Source organism: Podarcis gaigeae (genome assembly GCF_964106915.1).
Source record: "Podarcis gaigeae genome assembly, chromosome: 15".
Taxonomy (NCBI): Eukaryota; Metazoa; Chordata; class Lepidosauria; order Squamata; family Lacertidae; genus Podarcis; species Podarcis gaigeae.
In genome coordinates this window covers 18721048-18744111 of record NC_139692.1, presented here as the reverse complement: position 1 = coordinate 18744111, position 23064 = coordinate 18721048, and the positions used below count along the sequence as shown (strand labels likewise).

The following is a 23064-nucleotide window of genomic DNA, read 5'->3' as shown; positions in this document are numbered from 1 at the left end:
GCTGCAATGGTGTGAACTCTTTGCTTGTGGGATGAGGCCAGCGTGGCTGAGCAGAGCGCAATCTTTGATCACGAGAGAGGCCTGGCACCTTCCGCTCCTTCAGCTCCGCTGTACGGAACCACAATGGCCGCAGCTGAGCTACAACCTCTAAGAATTTATGTCAATTGAATATACAAAGCCTACTAGACGGGAGGCCAAGTCCTTTCACTTAAAAATAATAATAAATAGATCCAGTCGCCTAAGAGTATGGGTGAGCACCAACAACTTTGCAACCAGGAGAGACATTCCAGTTCAGACACATGGTCTTCGGCAGGTGGCCTCAGCTGGCACAACCAGAAACCAAATTTTAAACGAACGAAATGTCAGCCAACTCTCCATTTTTGTCATTCGCACACACTTCCAAGAAAAGGGAAAGGGGGGGGGGGGGAGGAGGAATTGAAACATTTTTTGAACTGCCCAAGAGTTTAATCAGTTCTCTCCTCTTAAAAGCCCCCTCTACGCAAGTTTCAACTTTCACAATCCCCAATTAGCAGAAACTCTCCTTAAAAAGAAGAAAAAGTCAGGTTTGGGGTTGCTGCTCTTGTTTCTTTTTTTAACACACACATATCAAGCACTTCGTATTTATGTCATCAGTGGTTACCAGAAAGGTGAATCACGCGTCCTCCTTAGCGCTCTCCTCTGATCCCCTGTGAATAACTACACAAAAGGAGGAGGTTGGGAAAGTACGCAGAACCATGGCCACTCGTACCGACACTAGACGGCAACCTTGGCTAAGAATAAAGGTCAGCGCCATCTCACAAGTGGGGATGGTGATGATGCACCATAAAATCATTTTGGCAGGTATGCAAACTTTGTGCGTTAACTTTGGCAACAGAGGAACCAAAGATGTCCCAGAAAATTATCTCTTTCGGCCTCACCTCTGAGTGGTATGTCCTTTGTTGCAACCGTCAAAGTCCTATTGCTTGAGCTCCTACTGATGTTGGTGCTTTAAGAGAAAGGGGAGAATCTTCTGATTTTCTATTGCTCCAGCCTGCCTTGGAAGGTGAATGGATCCAGTTAACGCCTGCTTCCTTGCACAAGGAACAGTATGTTAAGGAAGAGAGCAACATCCACTGCCCTAAAAGTAGTACCTGGTGCGTTAGAATGAACATCTCTGCAGTTTGAAGATAGAAAATTCATTCACAGGTCTATGTAAACAAGCAAGTTGTTAAGATGACGTTGCTGCAGCTGAACTCCAGTAAAAACGATGCCTTTTTGAGAGATGAATGAACCTATCTTCCCCTGGGCTTGTGTGCTTCCCCACTGTGTATGAGGAGATCAGATGTGTAGTTTATAAACATTTAAATAAATAAAACAAGCTTTTGCTTCTGAATTCAATTAAGAACATTTTTGCATTACTTCAAACCCTAAACCAATCTTGTTGAAACAAGCCAGCTTTGTAAACTACGGTTTGACAGTGGCTTGTTTCAAACACAAAATAGTTAAGATTGACCATAGTTTGTTGAGTTCAGATGGTGTGTTAAAAAGCAGATAAATTGTGAAGAGGGGCAGGCTCACTGACATCACCATCAACCATGGTTTGCATCAGAACATCTGAATGCAGTCATTTATTCTCTCTCCCCCCTCTCTCATTGTCTTTCTGTCAAACACACACACACACACGAGGGGCCAGAGGTTTTTTTGCATGATGAAAACTGCAAACAACAAAAGAACGGACTTTGTATTACTTTTTGTTTGCTTCCCGGTACAATAAACTCCTCAAGGAGATACCAGAGTTCTTTAAATAGCTGACCAAGTTCTGCAAACACTGGACAGCACAGCTCCCAATTTAAACAGCTTTACCATTTGAGTTTTGCAAGACAGATAGCAGAAATTGATTGTGCAGCAGAGGTGGGGTGGGTCATTTTCCAAGTTATTCAACTCAAAGTCTGAACACACACATACAAACTCCAAACGCCCTCCAACAATGTTAATTTATTAGGATCAAATTCCAAAAACATGACATGCAGGAGCCATGAAGATAAATAAAGGTGTCATATATACTTGATCTCATATATATAAATATATATATACACTTACCGTGATCTCTTATATAGGCTCATATATACTTCTATACATTACACTTGCAGGAAGATAAATGCAGTAAAATAGTCTAGATGAGTTAAGTCCATCTTCATTTTCTGTATCCAAAATGAATTACCTTTTTCATACAATGCAGACATACCCATATGTGTGTATGTATAGAGCCTTTTTTGCATGTAACATTAAACTATGGTTGAGTGTAATGTGCTAGGGGGCTTGGGGAATGGGATCTATTCAAATTCCTTTAAGAAGTGACCTGACCCACCAACCCAGAACTAAAATGTAGACCAGAACCCAAGTTATCCATCAGACTTTGCACTTCCCAAACGTTCTGATGCCCTTCTCACAAGAAGGCATTTCAAAATGTGGTTTTATACACTTAAATGCCAATTTATGTAATATATGCAGATCAATGTAGAAATGGGACATAATGGAACGGACCAAAGACAAGCAAATGTTAAATTGGCACAGCATTGACCAGAATGAGACTCGTTCCTGCTATGCACTGGAGCTGAGAAAAATGTCAGGATCATGCTCTTCCCACATTACTCTGCTCCTCTGCTGCAGATATGAAAAGAAAACAAGAAGCTTTTGCTAATACTTCTAAACTAACTAGAGGTTCCCCATTACATCCAAACTAAGGGGATCTTGAAGTATGATTTGTTTAAACAATCTAGGACTATGTCACAGTTTATGATCCTGGCTGGTTTTTTTTTTAAAAAAAAAAACACACACACAATAGTTTAAACCAGGGGTGGGTGGCCCTTGGTCTATAGAATGTTGCTAGAGTACAATGCCCATCATCTCTGACCATTGTCCATGTTGTCTGGAGCTGAAACTACAGCGATCTCAACAACATCTGGAGGGACTCAGGTTCAGCACCTCTAGTTTAAACAAACCAGGGTTTACCAGCTGCACCAGAAGAGGGGAGGAAGGAGGTGTTTGAACCCTGCACTCATGCAGGTGACACCAAGACTTGGGAGAGGAACCTGTGGCTCTCCATATGCTGTTGGACTCCAACTTCCAACTCCCACAAGCAGTCAGCATGGCCAATGGTCAGGGGTAGTGGGAGTTGCAGTCCATAGGGCACCGTTTTCCATTACAGCCAAACTGAGCTGTTATGTATGTGTATAAGTGTGCACGCCACCTCATTTGCAGATAAAAATGCAGTTCTTTATTTCTCCCTGCTTGAAAGGTGAGAACCAATTTCCATCCATCCCACCACTCCTCAGATCTCTCTCTTAATCTGAAATCATTTCCCACTTGACAGTTCGCCTTCATATGTCTGTAAAAACCCGGCGTCTAAAGCGGGTAATCAGCTTCTCATACATAGCTAAGCAGACTGCAGGGTTATCAGTAAAACTGATATATAATCGGATAAGAACAGCAAACCTTTTGTAGCAACATGGTCCAGGAATAGCTACATCTCTCCTCTACTGCCCCACCCACCCCTCTCCCCACAGCCAGCGCTGTTGGCTACACACCAGACAGCTCACTTTTATATTATGCACATAAGGTAGAATGTGCTAAGTATCAGAGAATAGGACACTATCCATACTCCAACCAGCTTCAGTGGGAGAGAGTTGGGCCTCTCCCACTGAAGTCAATAAGGCTTAAAGGTGCTTAACTTTGGGGCTGAATCATGACTGCAGTTTTAAAAGTGTGTTCCTTGGGGCAGGGGCCCATCACCTGAGCGACCCTATAAGCAGCATGCATACAGATCATGCTACAAATAACACTGTTTGACACAACAGATTTGTTGGGTATCAAATGTAATATTATGGTGCTACTTAAATATGAGTGGAATTTACTTGTGCAGGCTGCTGTTATTAATCGCCATTTATATCTTGTTCTACCTACCAGGTGCTGAAAGCCAAATCTGTGGGGTTATCCCCTTTTTAAGCCCACAAAAGACTGCTGTGTGCTGGGGGTGGGGGTGGGCAACACTTGCCCTGACCCGGGCACCAGCAACCCATGTTACACCCCTGCATCCACGTAGACAGTAATGTAGGGGGTTGGACGATGACGCTTGGGGTCTTTTCCCACTGTAGATTCTATGATTCTAAACTAGGTGGAACATTGGTCTGCTATGTTGTGAGGCAGCTTCACGGAGTCCCTATATTGATAATGAGAGTATGCAGACGCTACTACAAGTCAAGGGAAGCTCCGTGAAGAATTAAGGCTATATAAAGCATTTAGCTGCCTAACACCAGGACAGGAGAGAGAAAAATTGCAGCAACAATGACACAATCCAGGTCTGGCCAGTATGAATGGAACAAGCTAATTTACACAGGAAGTAAGCACTTACCAGACCCTTCATCCCAACACACAAAAACCTTGGCCATATCTGGAAGCAATTACAGCCAGTTAACATGATCCGCCTGCCACTAAAATTAACTACAAACAGAAGGTTTTTTTGTTGGTTTTTTTCCACTCGGGTGATAGGCGATGCAGCAGCCCCCATGTTTGACTGATGGGAAATATTCAGTAATTACTCATTTTTTGAAGTCATTCCTTGAAACCAGCGAGGGCTGGGTGCAATGGTTGCTAATTATGAATGAAAAGGAGAATGTCGCTCATCTTGCTAGTTGCAAGGGAAGCAAAAGGCAGCTACTGCTCACAGCCCTGGGATAAGAAAATGAATCTGCTCCGCTCATGCAAAGAGAAAGGTGGTTACTCAGACTTCTTAGAAGTTTGGCGTCATTCTGACACTTGCAAGCTTCTCTGTGGGAACTCTGGGCAACTAGGGGAAAAACCTCTGTGCTAATATTTCCATGTTCCTCACTCATCCTCTCCAGACCTCGCAAACAAATTAGTGTTGCCTTTCACTCCGAAACAGATTTGTTTCCCAGTAAAAAGAAGAGGGGGGAGTCGTCAACATCCAGTAAGGTTGAGCCAGCCTTGCAAAGAGAGGGTGGAAACAAACACCGAAACCAGATAGCTGATAACAAGATTGCACCACTGTGCATATTTCAATCCATTCAATGATAGCTCATTTCAATCTGCAGAATAGAACAAAGAACATGGTGAACCAGTTGCGTTGATCTGCCACATCAAGAGCATGAATGAATGAAATGTGTATGATGCTAGTCACTGGCTATGAAGCTATGATTTACGTTCCTGGTGGCCAGTTCATACAACCAACCCACAAGGTGTTCAACTAACCACACATTGGACTTGTTTCAATCTGGGCTCACGTGATTTGCACCCTCGATCTCAAGATAGTTTCATCAGAATATGGGGCACTTCAGAATGATGTTAACATGGCAAAAGAAGGAGACATTTTTTAATATATAATAATAAATAAATAAACTACTTTTTTATCAATGCCTTCATTTGATTTAACAGATGTAAGAAATTCAGATAACAGAGCTGCAATCATTTGCAGAACAAAAAACAAAAAAGCCCTTCAGTCTTTAGTTCAGGCTGTGACAAGCCACAACTTTGCGGATTTCAGAAGTTGGACACACATGAAGAAGATGGTGGGGCTGGAGGAAGCAGATCAGGGTAAAGGGATGAATACTCAACCCTCACCATTCTCTTAACAATGAAGGTCACCTCTATTATACATTCAGATGATCATCACTTTTAGGTTGAGCAAAAGGACAAACCCCCCCTTTCCCCCCCCTTTTTTTGCTGACACTCCCAAAATCGTGGAGGTGCTCTATCACCTGCAAGTCCCTGTTCCTGAATCCCTTGGCTGAAAGAAGCATCAATCAGCAGCGGATGACAACAAAAGGTGACAGTTTGGGGTGAGTACAATGGTCTTTGGGTAGTGTTACCTTTGGGGTGGCAGTCATTATGGAATTCCCCCCTGGCAATGCTTGCAGTTGCCTAACCTGATTTGATTTTAGGAAGTTCAAGATCTCCCATTTGGAGAACCCTTTAAATGAACAACCTATTGTTTGATGGAGTTCAGGACAAATCTTGCTAGATGGCACCTCATGGGGGTTTCCTTTTATAAGGACAGGGGCATGCAGGAAATCATAATGCTTAGAGACTGAATCTTAAGAAATGCAAAAAGAGATGGGAAGAGTGATATTATAAGGGAGATATTAAAAAAAATAAATCGGGATGAATCGCTTGTTAAATTAAGGTTTAAAATCCACCCTTCTTTTTGAGCAGGATCTGCCCCAAAGGGCAAAGAGCACTGTCCAATGAAGTGGCCTGAGCACATATTTCTCTAGGGGTCTTCCCACCTCCAGCGCACATTCCACGCATGGAAACAGTTAAGTCCCCCACAGGATAAATCAAAAAGTTCAAGGCTCCTACCCTCCACAATGCTCTCCCTCTTTCCCCAGTGACAAGAACCAGAGAGGGCTGAACTGGCCGCCAAACTTCCTGAGGAGGGGTCTCCTCGGCGCTCGCAGGTTACACGATCGGGGTCAGAGCCGTGGACCTTAACGGCAGCCTTCATTTCCTGAATGGGGGGTGAGTTCTCTTGGCCATAAAGCTAATAAGAACTTCCTCGCATGGCAAGCGCTGCCTGACAGAGCTACTTGTCAGCCAACCCATAGTGGGAGAGTGCTGGTTTCCATTAGCGGGTTACAATGCCAGGTGCCACTAATAAGGTCCATCAGCGAGAAACACGAGACTGCTAACCTAGCCTACAAACTCTGGAAGTAATCATTGTCAAGAGGGTTTTTCTTTTCCCTGGGAGGGGGCGAGTGGACAGCAGAAGAGATTCCAAAAATTCAGGTTGCAAGGGATTCGGGAGTACATTAGCCAATGCGTCATTAACACAACATTAAAATATGGGGAGAAAGGTTGCTCCATCACCCCTAGGTATGAACCAATCTGTCAGTTTCAGTTTCTCTCAGTTATCTGATCTTAAATTCAGGTCTCCACATTTCCACATCAGCTTGCCCATTTTTTTAAAAAAAGTCCTTGTGAAAATGCAACAGCATTTTAGTAAAAAGAATTATCCTATTATATGTGGTTTTGCCTGATTTATACGTATTTTTTTCAAATTTACTTTTCACAATATAATGCATTTTCAATGGCATATGCATTTTGAGGCACACTTCACTTTAATATATCCCTGTCTTTACACATTAGTTGGATAGATAACTGTACTGCAAAATTCAGAGATGTTGCAAATTTCAAAGGATGGCTTTGTTTTGATTTGGGGGTGTTTTTTTCAAGAAACTAGGTAGGTTTGCTCCTAACTGCAAATTGGAATCAACTTTCTCCCTGCTGCCTAATAGCCAACACCAAAAGCAAAAGACATTGAGGAAAGGAAAGATTCTTCAAGGACACGGAACAGGGCTCCAAAATGCAGATGGTTCACTGAAAACTGCATTTATGTAACAATGTGGCGGGAAAAAAGACATGCAGAGGCAAGTTGGCCATTGAAACAGCCATAAGCCTTGGTCATGTTGACCCAGCCAAAGTTGAGTACTTTGTTAAAATGTTTATTCCGCGGGGGAGCTGTGCACATGCTTAATTCTCTCCCACTAAATCAATGGGATTTAAAGAGTGCTTAACTCTGGCAGGATCATGCCCTTTGGTTCTTGGAATGTGAGTAACACCCTCATTAATATTGCTGTGTTTAAGTGTGTTTGAACTATACAGCCTCCCACCCCCCACTCAGCCCGCAATTAAAAGCTACAATCAATACCAACATTAGATTAAGCCTGAACTTTACTGAACCTTGAAGAAAACCTCTTATTAAAATGAACATTAAAAAAAAATACAATTGTAAACTCACGATGTGGTCAATTGGTCAAAATCATAAGCACAGTTTAAGAAAGAGCAAGAGATTGAGCGACGTTGGCTTTCTTATTGAAAAGGCAGCTTAGCCGACCTGATAAAGTTATACTAGTGCAAAGAGTTTTGTAAGACTTTGGGGGAGGTCAAAATTTGAAGCTCTTGATAAACGAGGCATATTAGGGCTCCTTTGAGAAGAATAAATAAATAAATATCACAGGGCAAAAAAGTCGACCCAAAAATAAGCATTGGGATCTGTGAAGATCTTACACTGTAAACTTAAAAAGAAAAGAAAAACTTTTGCCAGTCACTTATGAAACTTCTTTCACCAGTAAAATGTTGCTCACACCCACATCTTCTCATAAATCCTTAGAAAATGCATCATACGTGTTTCAACAAATACGTGTTGATAATTTACCCATGATTCAGTCATTCGATGAAGTTAGCGCAAAATGCCAAAGTTACTATGAGCCTTTGGCGTATTAAGTCCAATTAAATCTTCCAGAATTTTCAATTAATTCTATATATATTTCTGGACCAGTTTCTCAGCTGGCCTTCTTTAGAGAATTTTTAAACAACAACATTTGCCAGTAAAAGATGGAAATGAGGATGAAACAGAGTCATTCATGATCTTGGCCATTCTTCAGATCTGCAAGTGAGTAGCTGAAAAGAGTGTGTCATCAGACTGGTTTGGGGACACTTACTAATATTCTTTGATAAATGTCAATGTTTTCTGACAAATGACGATAAAATTTGGTCATAGCCAAAGCTCATTAGACACTTGTGATTTATCAGTGAATTTTCCACCTTTTCCCACTGGTCTCTGAAAACACTGAGAGTTATTATTATTCATCATTTATAAATCATGCAAAGCTACCCAGATGCCGTACTAAAACATTTCTAACATTTACCATAGCAATGTAGGTTAAAATGAATGTTAGAAATGCAATGAACTGCTAACACTCTTGGGAGGAATTCCTTCAGGATCAATCTATTCCTGAGGAAGTTTAGGACACAAAAGACTACGGATACTTAATCAGTTGTATACACCGTCTGGGTTGCAAAACTAAAAACTAAAAAACCAGTGATTACATATACGTAGGGATTTATCAGCCAAGCCATCAGAGGTTCAAAGTAGATTTAAAAGCATTCCCTTGTGTCCTGGCTTTGGCTTAATCACACTGCACAAAATTCTTCAAAAATTAGCAGCACAAAAATCTGACTGGATTTGTGGAAAGTAGAATTCGTGACCATTTCATGGCTTTCAGTCAAATGCAGCCATTATTAATTTCTGCAGGATCGTGCCCATCAGTTTAAAAAACACCCCATTTACTAGAAAGCTTCATCTAGATATTTGCCATTCAATCCTAACCAACATGTATCTTTTTTTTCTGAGAAAACCAACAAGACTATGTTAAGAGCATCATAAATAAATAATCTAGACAGCTACAGTTGTTGCTTCAATTACATCTAAAAGAGCACAGAACAGAAAGCTTTTTTAAAACAAAAAAAAATGGCTTATTTAGACTGACACATTCTATGCCTTCTTATTCATAGTTTTCAGTTTTAAAAAATGGCAACATTGGTAAAATTAAGTAAATACTAATTTAACACTGAGATTAGAATAATATATATATTATCGATCAGGTCTGGCAACTCCCGGCTGCTTCAGAATTAGAAATTCCCTAGCTGCAACCTTTGCCAAGTTGCCAAACCCTGGCACTGTAGCAAACATAGATAAAAGCTTGTCCCCAGCACTCAGATAAAAAGAGAGATGCTCTTTAACAACAAAGAGAGAAAAAGATTGTGCTTAACATACCGAGACAGGTTGCATGTCCCACCTCAACTCCAAAAGTAGAAGAAGGTCATTCATTATTTCCACCAACAAAGTGCCTGGCATTTCTCCAGTGCCCCTACCATTCGTCTCTGCTTAACCAAAACTACACTGAGAGATAAGCCACTGGGTGTTTCCATTTTACAGGTGGGAAAGGAGAGGTTGAGATGCAATGACTGGCCCAAATACACCTCAGGGCTTGGTGTCCTCCAGATGTTCTGGACTACAAACCTTTGCAGGGGGGCATGGAGTTGGCTACCCCTGCCCCAGAATGCATTCAAATGAGCCACCCAGAGTGGCTGGGGAAAACCAGCCAGATGGGCAGGGTATAAATAATAAAAATTATTATTATTATTATTATTATTATTATTATTATTATTATTATTATTATTAACCATGTGGTATATTGACCTCATTTCTCTGTCTCCTCACCTCACAAACACGCTCGACAAAAGGACTGGTTTTCTTTGGATGTTTCCTTATAAAAGGGTGAATGCAAACCCCTGTCTTTGAAGCAAGCTAGAGAAATATAAAAGAAACACACACACTCAAAGGTCTTGTGCATTTGTGTTCCTCGTAGATTGCAGAGATGAGGGTCACTCCTAAATTCTGTGCAGTCCCTGGCACATCAAGGGTTAATGGTATGGCTCCATCTGCATTGAGTCCAAAGAGGCATATAGTCCCAGGAAGGAGAGAATACGTTTGCAGCCTAATAGAAGCAGTTGTGGGGCTCACTGTTCCCAACACTCTTTACCTAGGGATCCTCCAGCAAGGGAACTGCTGGAACTGCCATCCAATGCTGTCAGGTAAGAACTCCTTCTCCCTAAAAGCAGATGAATAGGCAAGTCTGATTCTATGGCCTCCAAGACACAAGATCTACCCACCCAGGAAGAATGGCAGATGAAGTTGATGGACTACATGGAATTGGCGGAAATGACTGGCAGAATCTGAGATCAGGGAGAAGAGTCGGTGGAGGAAGATTGGAAGAAATTTAAAGATTATTTACAGAAACATTGTAAAATTAATGAATGTTAGATGGATGTTGGAATGAAGTTATATGGCTTTAGCAGAAATGTTATAAAGGATTAAGTAAAAACAGATTGTTAATCGGCTAAAGGAGGAAAAGTAAAGTTAGATTATGTCAAGATAAACTATAGGGCAAAAATTGAGAAAGATGGAAACGATTTGCTGAAATAGCTAACTGAACTAGAATACAAAAAAGGGAGGTGTGAGGAGGTCGATGAAACAAGTAAATGAAAGACAAGATATGGAAATATTGGATGTGTTTTTAATTGTTTTTGTTTATGTTTCTGTTTTGTTGAGATAGGTAGTGTTTTTTGTTTGTTTTAATGTATTGTTTTGTTTTGTTTAACTTTGTTTCTTTTTCTTCTTTCTGTAATCCCTAAACTCTTAATAAATATTACTTTAAAAAAAAGATTCTATGGCCTCCAATGGAAAGGGGGCAGAGAGGGTTGAATGCTCCCTGCACTAGCAGCTATGGGGGGAAACGAGGACAGAACCCTTTTCCTCAACATGCTAGATTTCCGCATGCAGAGAATGTTAATGTTTTGGAAGAGCATTCCCTTCTGTGAGAACCTCACCTACAAAGCCCAGAATCTGCTTCGCCTCCTTATTTGCTCTTTATGAGAATTGGTCTAACACTGACAACCAGCCGTTACTGGAGCATTCAACACGGGATTCTGGTTTGGGGCCAAGAAAAGGAACTGACCAACTGCTGCAATAATGCATCTGTATTTATTTATTTTAAGGGAGTTGGCCGGTCCAACCAGAATCCTAATGACACAAAAATTGTTACATCATCTCAGGCCATCTGGGATCATCTCAGATAGGACATGCAGGGTGCTCAGGCCCCTTTGTGCTCAGATGGGCATCATCAATTCTGTGCGGGGTGCTGAGTGGTAGACTTCTTAAACTGATCTTCAAATGTGGAAAGATGAATTGCCTATTCACTGGCAAGAAGCGATCTCACATTAGCCGTACACTACACCTACATTGGCCACGGCTGGCAATTTTTTTAAAGACCCCGAAACAGAACTTGCGCACCCGGAGTTGCCCAAACGGACAGAGAAAAAGCACATCCTGTCAGAGCCTCGTGTGTACATTTGGACTACAGTAATTAAACTTGTTAGTTCATTAAAACACTTCAGAGCATCTCCATGATTCTTGCTCTGAATCCTATTAGCGGACTGCCTTGTAATATGTTTGTTTGCAGAGTATTAGATACACAAGAAATATGCCGAACTCTATACGCTGAAGCGAAGCCAAATGTTTGCACAGGGACTAAACCAAAGCATTCTCAGGCACTAGTTTCAGCTTTCTGCCACTAAAGGCAAAAACCAGGAAGGAAAAGCAGTACTGCGAGACCCAGAGACAAATTTGCCTGGCAGGCTTCTACCCAGAGCCTAGGGGGAAAATGCCACAAGGAGCCGATTCCCAAAGCAGCCATCAACCATGAAAGGGAAGAGGCTTTCTCCCCAAATAACAGAGGTTTTCTAAGATTCGTTCCCCAAAGGTTTAACCAGACTCTCAAGGAACACAAAAGATCAGTTATGTTCAAGAACCAGAAACATGTATTCAGGAAAACTGGTGCAGTTGGATTAAGTCATTGCAAAACTGAAATGGGGAATATTTTTAACCCAACATTTTAAAAAGAACTGCCCTACTGTCAAACTTGGTTCACACACTGATAATGGCATTTTGTTTATTTTTAAAATTAGGTTAGTCTCTCAGCTTGAGGAACATAGTTTTTAGAACAACCCCAAAGCAAATGTATGAGTTACTTGGCAAAGATCATAATTGGTTTCCATGTATTAACACCCCCTTTTAATAAATAAATCACTGATCTTCTTAATAGGTTACATTGCTTTTGTGAATTAATCTGTTAAAATAAGCTGTGAAAGTTTACAGACAAAACTGATAGCATCCATTTTAAACTCCCCGTTTTCAGAGGAAGTGTCTTTTTCCCTTCCAAAAAGAGAAATTTAATCCAGAAACCAACCCTGAGGTTGTAGTGAACAGAGTGTAAATTTCTGTTTGTTTTGATTTATTTTTAAAAATGTATACTTGGCTTTCCCAGAAGTGATTTTCAAAGCAGCTTACAATAACCAAACATTATTTTTTTAAAGTCACATATCAATTACAAAATGGCTCAATGCCCCAAAGAATTATCGTTCAAACATCGCTAGTGCACTGTGAAGTCAGAAATAAAGCTTGCAAAGAGATAGTGGGGGGAGGGACATTTTGGGAGGAGGGGGAGAGGGGGAATAACAGGAACCAAATCAATAGCTGCTCCAAACTTTAATTCATAAAAAGGGGATGAGATGGAAGCAACAAGAAAACTGATGTTGGCATAGCTAACTATGTAGACTGGAACGGAGCCATAGCGGGTAGTAACTGAGAGCGCATGTCTAAGCTGGCGTATGTCCCTTTGAGTTTGATGGTACTTACTCCCAGGTAAGTGGGCACAGGGTTTCAACCAGAAGGAGTCATGTCCTTCCAAGTAAATGGGCGGGAGTTCATTTATTTCCCCAGGAACCCTGACATATACATCACAACCTACCCTCAAATAGAGCTGGGTGATATATTGTCTGAAACCAGTTTGAAGTCCATATCATGATATCAGTTTCATAAATGTTGACCTGGCAATATATCGCAAATCATGATATGTGCGTGTGTGTGTTGTGCAAAAATCACAATGTGGGAAAACTGTGAAGCCAGCCAATGCCTCTACATAGCTCCGACTTTATTTCAGTCACTGTGATACGTCAGTATATTGCGATGTTTAGCTGGTGATATGATGCTGAAAACCAGATATCGCCCAGCCCTACAGTGTTCACCTCTACACAGTTCCATCCTTATTTCAGAGATTGTGATATATCAGTATATTGTGATGTTTAGCTGGTAATATATCACAATATTAAAAAGCAGTTGTCACCTAGCCCTACACTCAAAGCATCAGCCCCTCCACCACTTTAGCTATTAAAATGTTTCTAAAATGGACAAAATGTCAGAAAGTGCCAACCAGCCTGGATAGAAACAGCTCCTCTTTCTGTTATATCTCAAAACTACTAGTGCAACTCTGACTATATACCGTATTTTTCGCTCTATAACACGCACCCGACCATAACACACACGTAGTTTTTAGAGGAGGAAAATCTGTAGGCATGCCACCCGTAGGCATTCCCTCCATAACACACACAGACATTTCCCCTTACTTTCTAGGAGGAAAAAAGTGAGTGTTATGGTGCAAAAAATACGGTAATCTAGTGAGGAGGACGCTGGATTTCCTACAGGCCTCCCATCCCTCTCTCTTCTCCTGGTGCCCACTTGGCCATCATCTCAAATCTCTTCCCCCCACCTCCCCATTTACTCTACTCTGGGTAGCATGAGGTTAATGTGAAACCCTACATCATGCTTCTAACTTTAACAAAGAAAATAGATTAGCAAGCCTATCGAAAGGAAACTCAGTTCTACTGGCTGCAGTCAAAGAAGTGAGGAACAAGGTCGCATAAAGTAGACTGCGAAAACAGACTCCGGAGGCAAGGTTTGACTGCTGAGCCTAAGAGGGAAACCAAAAGGACGTACCTGTGTTGCTCTACTGTCTCGTTGTCCGGAAGCTCTGCCCCACAGACGCTGCAATGTTCGCCAATGGCTCGGTTCTCAGTTTTTATACCCACAGCCAGTTCCCCGAGCTTGCTGAACAGCTCTCTCTGGATGAAGCCTTGTGGGAGGAGCCCCCCGTAGGCGCTGAAGTCCATAGACACCGCGAGAGCCGGCTGAACGTGCAGAGCGGGTGCCATGGAGGACGGGATGCTCAGCATGGAGTCACCTTTGTGATTGGGTAGCACGGGGTAGATGCCCATCGTCTTGTCGCCGTGGGAAACCATGAGATCTGGCCCAGCCGGCGGGCCTTGAACCGCCTCCGAGGACTGGTCAGCATTCTCGTCACGGGGGTAGTGAAGTTCACGGGCACTTGTGATGACGCTACTGCGCGTGGGGGTGCCAGGCCCTTGCTTGCTCTTGTCATCGCCCTTGTCCCCCACGGAAGCGCTCAAGTCGGCCGCCCGCGGGCTCTCGTGGCTGGAGGCCTCCTCCACCTGCATCGCTTCCGTCTTCACCTCGGACAGGTTTGGGTGGCGGCCGCCAGCAGAGTGCAAGTCTTCAGGGCCGCTGTGCTGCAGTGCCCCTTGCAGCAAGGACTGGCCGATGGACATGAGGCTGTCGACGGCGGCCTTGGTGGGGCTCATGGCCGAGAGTCCGAAGGAGGTGGAGACCGAGGGGCTTTGCTCCACCATCAGGCTCTGGCTGGCCAGGCTGGAGTAGCCACTCTCTTCACTGGAATGCTTGGAGATGAGTATGTTTTTAATGTACTTTGACTTGCGGTCTTCTTCCTCTTCGGTGCTGCCGTCAGCCATGTTGACCTCGGCGTCGTTGTCTTCTGATGCTTGAATGGTCTCCAGGATCTTCAAGCACTGCTCCTCCAGGTACTCAATCTCCAGGATCTCAGCAGCGTAAAGAAGGTCGTCCAGGTCTTCGACTTTAGCCTGCAAGGTCGCCGTGTAGGCGTACTCCAGGATCTGCTGGAATGTCTTTGGTGAGAGGAAGTCCAAGGTGTAATGCTGACTGTTGCGGTGGAAGAGGATCTCGAACATTTTGCTGGTGCAAGCCAGCACTGTCCGGTGGGCGTGGAACTCTTGGCTGTCCACCAAGATCACCACATCGCACAAGGTCCCAGCCAAGCGCATCTGGTTGGCTTTCTGCAGGAGGCCGGTGGCGTGGCTGGGGTTCTGGAGCTGTATCATACCCATCTTAGTCAAATCCATAACACTCCCGGGGTCTAGGCATCAGGGAGTCTTTCCACTGCAGGATCCGGAGCTGTCATAAAGGAAGGGAAATGGAGGAAGGGAGAGAAGAGAGAGAGAAATTGAGGAAAGGCGGTGGGAATGTAGCACACAGTGTGATGAGATCGAACTGAGAACCCCAAGAAGTCAAGCAGAGAACTCATCCCCTGCAAAATAAGAAGACAACTAGACACCAAAGGTGAAAGGGGGCCTGTCTCTCTGTATCCTATGGGTGAATTGGAGAGAGGAAGGAAAGGGTGGGATTGTGGGTGGGGAAACACTCCTATTTGCTCTGCTTTGCTTTCCCCTCCATCCAACAAGCCACTTTTGGACAGAGACAACTGAAGGCTTGGGGTGGGTGGGAAGCAAAGTTAACCCTGGGCACACAGCTAAATCGGTAGAAGGGCTGTGAGGGGAGGCACAATAACTGGAGAGCAAACTAACCCATGATTTCTACCCCAGTAGCTTTCCCCAAAGAATTCCCCAGCCCACAACTTGAAAAGATAGAGGGTGGGGGAGGACATCCTCCCTTCCTTTCTCCTCCTTGCCTTCAGCTGTGGCCCTGGGCAGAATCACCTCTTCCACAACCCCACAGAGCCTTTTCCAGGACAAAAGTGCAGCCAGGGGGAATGGCTGGAATCCTGGCCAGCAGCTTTTCTCTCCTTTGTTCCTGGGAGGAGTGGGGGGAGTTCCATGGGGCCGAGAGGAGTGAGAGCGCATACGGAGGTTACTCAAGCCAGCGCTGGGGAGCCTAAATTTTACTATCCATATAAGACTCTCCCCCCCCCACTTCCCCAAACCCAAGCCCACTCTCCTCCAAAGGAGACCAAGATGATACCCAGCCAGCCAACAGACAAATAGACCATTCTGAATAGCATCTTCTTTAGACTACATTATTAGAGCGAATATACAAACTGCCTAACATCCCTTTCTCCTGCCCGGGCTCTCACATATACACAAACACATCAGCTTCTTAGCGTACACACACAACAAGCACACACTGCAAAAGCAGATTTGGCATTAAAAGGTTAACCCCAACTACTTGGAGGTGGGTAGAGATAGTGGTTGCAATGACTAAAAAGGGTTTTGCCCCCGCCCGCCCCCTGCACGCTTATAGGCAAGGACACCCCTTTGCCACAACTTTCTAGAATCAATGCAGCAGTAGCTGCACTTGATATAACAACACGCAACACTTTCCCCTGTTGGAAGGCTCTGAGGGTCCCGGTTTCTAGGGCTGCCTCCCTTGACTCCCACCATAAGTCTCTGGGAGAGTGAGGTGCTGACTTCTCCCCACCCACAAACACCCACAGGTAGCTCTTTAGCTTTTAATGCCCCGAACCACGAAGCAATGGGCTCCTAACTCTCACCCGGTTCCAATATCCTCAGAGCCTCCGTACGACAAACAGAGTGCAGAACTAAGAAAAGGGGGTGTCACCCTAGAATAATTCAACCCCAGGAAACAGGAGCTGGGGGAAACTCGGGACTCGGTCCCCAGGTCCCGGTCAGGTCTCACTCGCTTCCCACCGACCAGGCTCGATACCCGAACCCTAGTACTTTTTCCCATCCGCACCAGCGCTAGAATGGATCGCTCCTCATCTGAGCTTCTAAGCAGAGCTTTCGGTTCACAATTGATCCAGGGTGAAGATTGGGGAGTAATCTTATTTGTTTATTTTTTGTGTGGGGGTGCGCGTATTTTTATGACTTTGCGGGAGAGGCCTCTTTGTGGCGCAAGTCTCAAGGGAGAAGCGAGCAGGGCGCGTTTACTGGCAAGGAGATATTCATGAGGTCCAGAAGCCGCGATTTAACCCAGCAGGGGAAAGAAAGCAAGGCGAAATCCCCTCGTATTTTGCAACTAAAGCAGGAGGAGGGGAAAGAAAACACCCTATCTATCTATCTATATTTAATATGAGTAAGGGGGGAAACGCTTTTTTAAAAAGACGTCTTCTTTGCACTTCTCTTCAACACCCCCCCCCCCCACAAAGCAACCCAATTCATAATACAGTTAAGCCGGGAGAGTGTACATTTATTTTTCAGAACTGAGATCGAGGAGATATATACTTCCCACCAAGCAAGCACTTGAATTGGGCTTGGAGGGGGGTGAATCCGCGGGCGTCCATCAAATTGGAAGTCAAAACTCCTTTGAGGCTGGAAGCAAAAGAAGTCCGAAAATCCGAGGTCTGTGTTGTTTTAGCCTCGTTGTTCGCTGGCGCCCTTTGCGCCGGTTGCGGCGCGCAGGCGGAGGCCCTCAATCCCCACACCACGCACGCATTTAAAAACAAGGTGCAATTCTGATGTTGGGGTAACTGACCTGTTCGTCCGTGCCCCTTCTCCAAATAATTCGCTTTGAGCAACCTCCAACTATTTTGACCAACAGTTGCTTCCGATGGCCCTGCAAACGCATATGACCGCCCCCAAAATACGTGTCCTCGAGCAGAGCCCTGTTCCGCCAGGCACGAGGATGAGGAACGCAGGGCTCACATACCCCGGACGGCGCACGCCCTCGGCAGCCTCCGCGCACAACCAACACGCGCAACTGCCGGCGCTCACCGCGCACCCCGACCTTTGCACCATCCCCAAAGATAGCAAGGTTGGAGCAAAGTGCAACCGCCCCGCTTCCCCCCGAAGAAGAGCAAGTTGGTATCCCCCACTCGAACAGGAAACCCCAAATATTCTACTCTCTTGCACGGGATGCTGTTCCCTTTGCAACTGCGTAGGAGCGCACAGTCCACAATCTCCTTGTGCTTTCTAACGTCAAATGATTATTTTATTGACATAAGGGATTTCCTTGCCCTTTTAATCCTTTTTTCCTTCCTTCTCGGCCTTTAAAAAATAATAATTTATTTTATATCTATTGTCCCCGGGCGCGCAAATGCTGCTTCTTCGCGTGCCGTAGTCCAGCCAGGCTCACACGCTCCACGACTTCGGCCACTGTCCTGCGCTCGCACGCCACTCCGCTCCCCAAGAAAAAGAATAAATGCCCCGAAAAACTTGCGGCGCGCTCCCCAGGTGACCTGCAAAGTGTCTCGAACTGACAACCCTCCCCCCTATGTTCCCCTCTCCAAAGAATGGGAAGGAAGGAGGAAGAAAAAGAAAAACGCCATCAACCACCACAACAAAAAAGACCCTTCCTTGGGGCACTTTTTCTCTTCCCCCACCCCAAGTTTTGTGCAGGAGCCCTCGGGGGTCGTCGCTTGCCCCGTGCGTAATTGCGCACGCCAGCCCAAGGAGCAAGTTTTTGGCTCGGTCCCACTCGCGGAGACTTACCGGGCTCTGCACCGCGGAACTCTTGCGTGCTGCTAAAGAAGCAGCGGCGGCGGAGGCAGGAGGAGGAGGCGGCAGTGGCGGAGGAGCGGCGGCGGCGGCGGCCGGAGGAACAGCATCGCCGGCGCGTCAGGCGAGTTCGCAGCGCCCGCTCTCAGGCTCTCTAGCTGCGCTCGGCGGCGCGGCTAGCAAATCACCAGCGGCTGCCTGACGTTGCCACGGCTGGCGAGGCGCGTCGGGGCCGCCCCCTGCTCTCCTCCCCTGCGAAGCCCCAGCCAGGCACCATCTTGACTGCTGGCACCGACGGCTCCTGCCCACAAGCGGCCGCGCGCGGCGCAGCGCCCGGACCCGGCCCAGCCACGGCCAGCCAGCGCACGGAGCCGGACGCCGGGGCCGCACGACCAAGTCGGGGATGGCCTGACCCCTAGCTGCCAAAGACGCCTCTGCTGCTCTGGTTGCAGCTGGACTATTGGCTACGCGCGGGACCAAGAGTCCGGCGCTCAAGAGTTGCGCCCGCGTCACGCGAGAAAATTCAACAGGGAGCGAGGGAGGGGAGGAGAGGGGACCCCTGTTGAATTTCAGCCTGTTCGACGGCTTTTGGAGGCGCGGAAGGGGAGGAGCTGCTGCTGCCAAGGAGGGCAACGGGGCTTGCTTACACCTCGAGTGGCTGCCTAAGTGCTAGTCTGCCTGCACCATACGCGGTTCTCGCGTGCAGAAGAACCCGTTGGCTGACGACGGCACGGTGGACTGCCGGGACATAGTGGAAGAAGCTGCCCCGATATTTGGACAGGGTTGCCTTGAGAATGGAGAGGCGCCGATGCTTCAGCGGTGGAATTGAATGTCTGGCCTGCATTCTGATGGAAATATTCCCTAAAGCGAGGGTGCACGGCAGGGGCGCTCCGCACGTGCTCAGATGCACTCTTTTTTTAGCCCACTTACCAGTTCCTCCCCGAGGATTTCTTTTCAGTCCCTTGAGTCAAATGAATCTTGATGTTACAGATACAACCCAATCGCTCGTGCGCTTAACCCACTTTCCGTCACCACACACACACGCACACACACACAGAGAGAGAGAGAGGAGAGAGAGAGAGAGAGACTTCAACTCAGGACCCAGACAAGGTTCGCCACCAACCGACGCACACGCTTCCTGATGCGCTCCTAGGGACTCCGGATTGGGATTCGACCCGTGGAAACGCCGTGCGCATGGGGACGGCAGAGAAGCGGTCCACATGATCCGGGGGGGGGCTAGTAGGATTAAAATGAGCCCCCTCCCACAACATGCCCAGCTCCCTTTGATCCAGTCCATCTGTGACCAGATGTTTTCGGGGCAGTAACTAAAGGAACAGGACCGTTTCAAGCACAGTATTACACAGCGCGGACCTGTTGTAACTCGCCGCACCTTCTTCTGGGTGGGTTGGTGGGTGGAATTCCGGATTGACAACCCGGTGCGCTCAGAGGGGCAGCCCCAGAAAGTTGCGCTGGGTTTACTGGAAAGGCCGATCCGGAAAATACGCGCGGAACACGCGCGCGCGCGCGCCATAGGGGCTCCCGAGGGCTGCTGCTGCTGCTGCTGCTGCTGCTGGACAGCGCTCTCCCTCTGCCCGGATCAAATATGGAGGCGGCGGTAGCAGACGCCTACGGGAGGGGCGGAGGGGGAGGGATAAAAGCCCCCCTCCTTCCTCTCTCCACTCCGCCTCCCTGCTGCTACCTGCTGCTGCACAAACTCGCGAGCCCCAGCTGGACGCCCCCGTCCGCACCGCAACACACACGCCCCAGGTTAAAACAAGAAAACGCGTGCGCTTTGCCACCACGCATCCAAAATTAAGACAAAGACTCTCCGTCCTCCGCACCCATCCAGTGTTCTGCCGTCTGCGAGGCACGAAGGGGATTCTTCGCTCCTCGCCAGTCCTCGGCGTCTCCCCGCTACACACGGACTATAGTGGTACCTCAGGTTAAGTACTTAATTCGTTCCGGAGGTCCGTTCTTAACCTGAAACTGTTCTTAACCTGAAGCACCACTTGAGCTACTGGGGCCTCCCGCTGCGGCCGCGCCGCCGGAGCACAATTTCTGTTCTCATCCTGAAGCAAAGTTCTTAACCTGAAGCACTATTTCTGGGTTAGCGGAGTCTGTAACCTGAAGTGTCTGTAACCTGAAGCGTATGTAACCCGAGGTACCACTGTAGTTCGCACGCCCAGGTAGATCCACGCAGCAGTTGCTAATAAAACCAGATGGGCGGGATATAAATCACCATCACCATCATTAAAAATTCTTAAATGAAACGAGGAGTGGGGGAGGACAATGGTGGGAAGAGTGGCTGGGATGGTGACTTCACAAGTCAAAATGTCCTGAAACTCGAGAGGGTTTTCATGCGCTACAAAATTGGGGGGGGGGGTGTCTTTTTTTCAGTCCGGGTTATAGGAAGCTGCCGTATTACTGAGCCAGGCCAATGGCACATGTAGCTCAACACTGAGTGGCAGTGGCTGTCCAGGATTTCAGGGCGGGGAATGAGTAGCTGCAGAAGTGAGAGGGTTAAATAATTCACACACAGTCCATCCTCTTAGAACCAGTAATTCCAAATGGAGTGGGGGGGGGGTCCAACATATCTTTGTGCTTTCGGAGGACTGGTAACGGGTTGCAAATATACACAGCTGCTGATGCCACTGAAGCTGCTCTCTTGCTATGCTCACTCACTGGGAGTGTCTCTGCATGCTCTGTCCTGGCCAGAGACTCATACAGAGAAGCAGCAGGTGGACTCCCTCTGGGTCCTGCTCTTCCTGACTCCTACACGCTGTAAAAGCAGGAGTAAAGAGCACAGGGGAACCTCTACTTTCAATTTACAGTGCCGCTGATGTCCCCCACTTCTCAGAAGTCTGAAAAATGCAATTGAGAAGGGAGGGCCAACAGCTTAGTCCCCATGACAGACTGAGCAAGCGAGAAATGGAAAAAGAACAATTTTCAAGTTCCTTCCAAGAAAGCTGCTCGTCCAGTTTGCTTCTTTCTCTTGGCTGTTGTAGGAGCAATTTTGCCAAAACAGGGAAAATGCACAGTTAGCTCTCTACATCTTAAGCTTTAGTTAATCAGTTGGTTAGACAGAGGGAAGGTGGAGAGGGGTATCAGTGTGGGCATACTGTTTGGAAGCTTGGAACTGAGCCAGCCCTGGCACCTGAGTTTTGAATGCCAATATGACAGTTTGGGATGCAAGAATCCTCTTCAACAGCATGAAAGTGACCGACACTCGAACTTGTGGACACGAAGCTGAATGTAGGAAGATTCAGGACAGATTTTTTTTTTAAGTACTTCTTCATACAGCCTGTAGCAGCTGAACTAAAGAACTCACTCCCACTGGAAGCATCAATGGTAAACTTGGATCGCTTTGAGAGAGGGTTGGACAAATTCATGGGGGATAAGGCTACTGATGGCTTCTAGGCATGACGGAGGCTGGGCCCTGCTCCCTCCCACTGCCAGAGGCAGTAATGTTCCTGAGAAAGAATTGGCGGGAAGAGTGCTCTTGCGTTCAGAACCTGCTTGCCACTTATCCCCTTGCATCTGGGTGTGAGAACTGGTCCAATGGCCTGATCCAGAAGCTCTTCTTATAAAGATGGGAACAGGGAGGAACTCGGGGTAATGTCGGGGGGGGGGGTGCGGTTCACAGTCATTGCACAGCCCCATGTCCTGTTTGCTGTTAAAATGGTCAATTAGCAAAGTTAGGTAAGTTTAGACAGGAGTATTATAGAATCATAGAATCATAGAGTTGGAAGAGACCACAAGGGCCATCGAGTCCAACCCCCTGCCAAGCAGGAAACACCATCAGAGCACTCCTGACATATGGTTGTCAAGCCTCTGCTTAAAGACCTCCAAAGAAGGAGACTCCACCACACTCCTTGGCAGCAAATTCATGCTGACAAACAAAGCTAATCATGCTTGTTTGCATATAGAATACAGTGAGTTTTAATATACAGTGGTACCTCGGGTTAAGAACTTAAATCATTCTGGAGGTCCATTCTTAACCTGAAACTGTTCTTAACATGAGGTACCACTTTAGCTAACGGGGCCTCCCTCTGTTGCCGCACCACCGCGGCACAATTTCTGTTCTCATCCTGAAGCAAAGTTCTTAACCCAAGGTATTATTTCTGGGTTAGCAGAGTCTGTAACCTGAAGTGCCTGTAACCCGAGGTACCACTGTAATAGAATCGTAGAACTGTAGAGTTGAAAGAGACCCTGAGGATCACCTGGTCCAAACCCCCCTGCAAGGCAGGATTATGCAGCTGTTCCATTTGGGGATCAAACCTGCAACCTTGGAATGATCAGCCCCAAGCT

The 23064-nt window shown here is 46.2% G+C and overlaps 1 protein-coding gene across 4 annotated transcripts in view; it reads right to left on the bottom strand.

Annotated features, from left to right (window-relative positions):
- The window catches only part of ZBTB16 (zinc finger and BTB domain containing 16), a 190948-nt gene extending 170635 nt beyond the window's left edge, over positions 1 to 20313 (bottom strand). Inside the window, exons 1-2 of one of the 4 annotated variants that reach the window (XM_083714002.1) lie at positions 20128 to 20313; positions 14231 to 15520 (exon numbers count right to left, since the gene is read on the bottom strand). In XM_083714002.1, the coding sequence (XP_083570128.1) occupies positions 14231 to 15468 (1238 nt within the window). In that variant the 5' untranslated portion in view covers positions 15469 to 15520; positions 20128 to 20313. Of the gene's footprint in view, positions 1 to 14230; positions 15521 to 17794; positions 18521 to 18750; positions 19036 to 19686; positions 19815 to 20127 lie in introns of those variants that run through there. The other 3 variants (XM_083714003.1, XM_083714004.1, XM_083714005.1) reach the window with 3 other exon arrangements.
- Positions 20314 to 23064: the final 2751 nt, after the last annotated feature.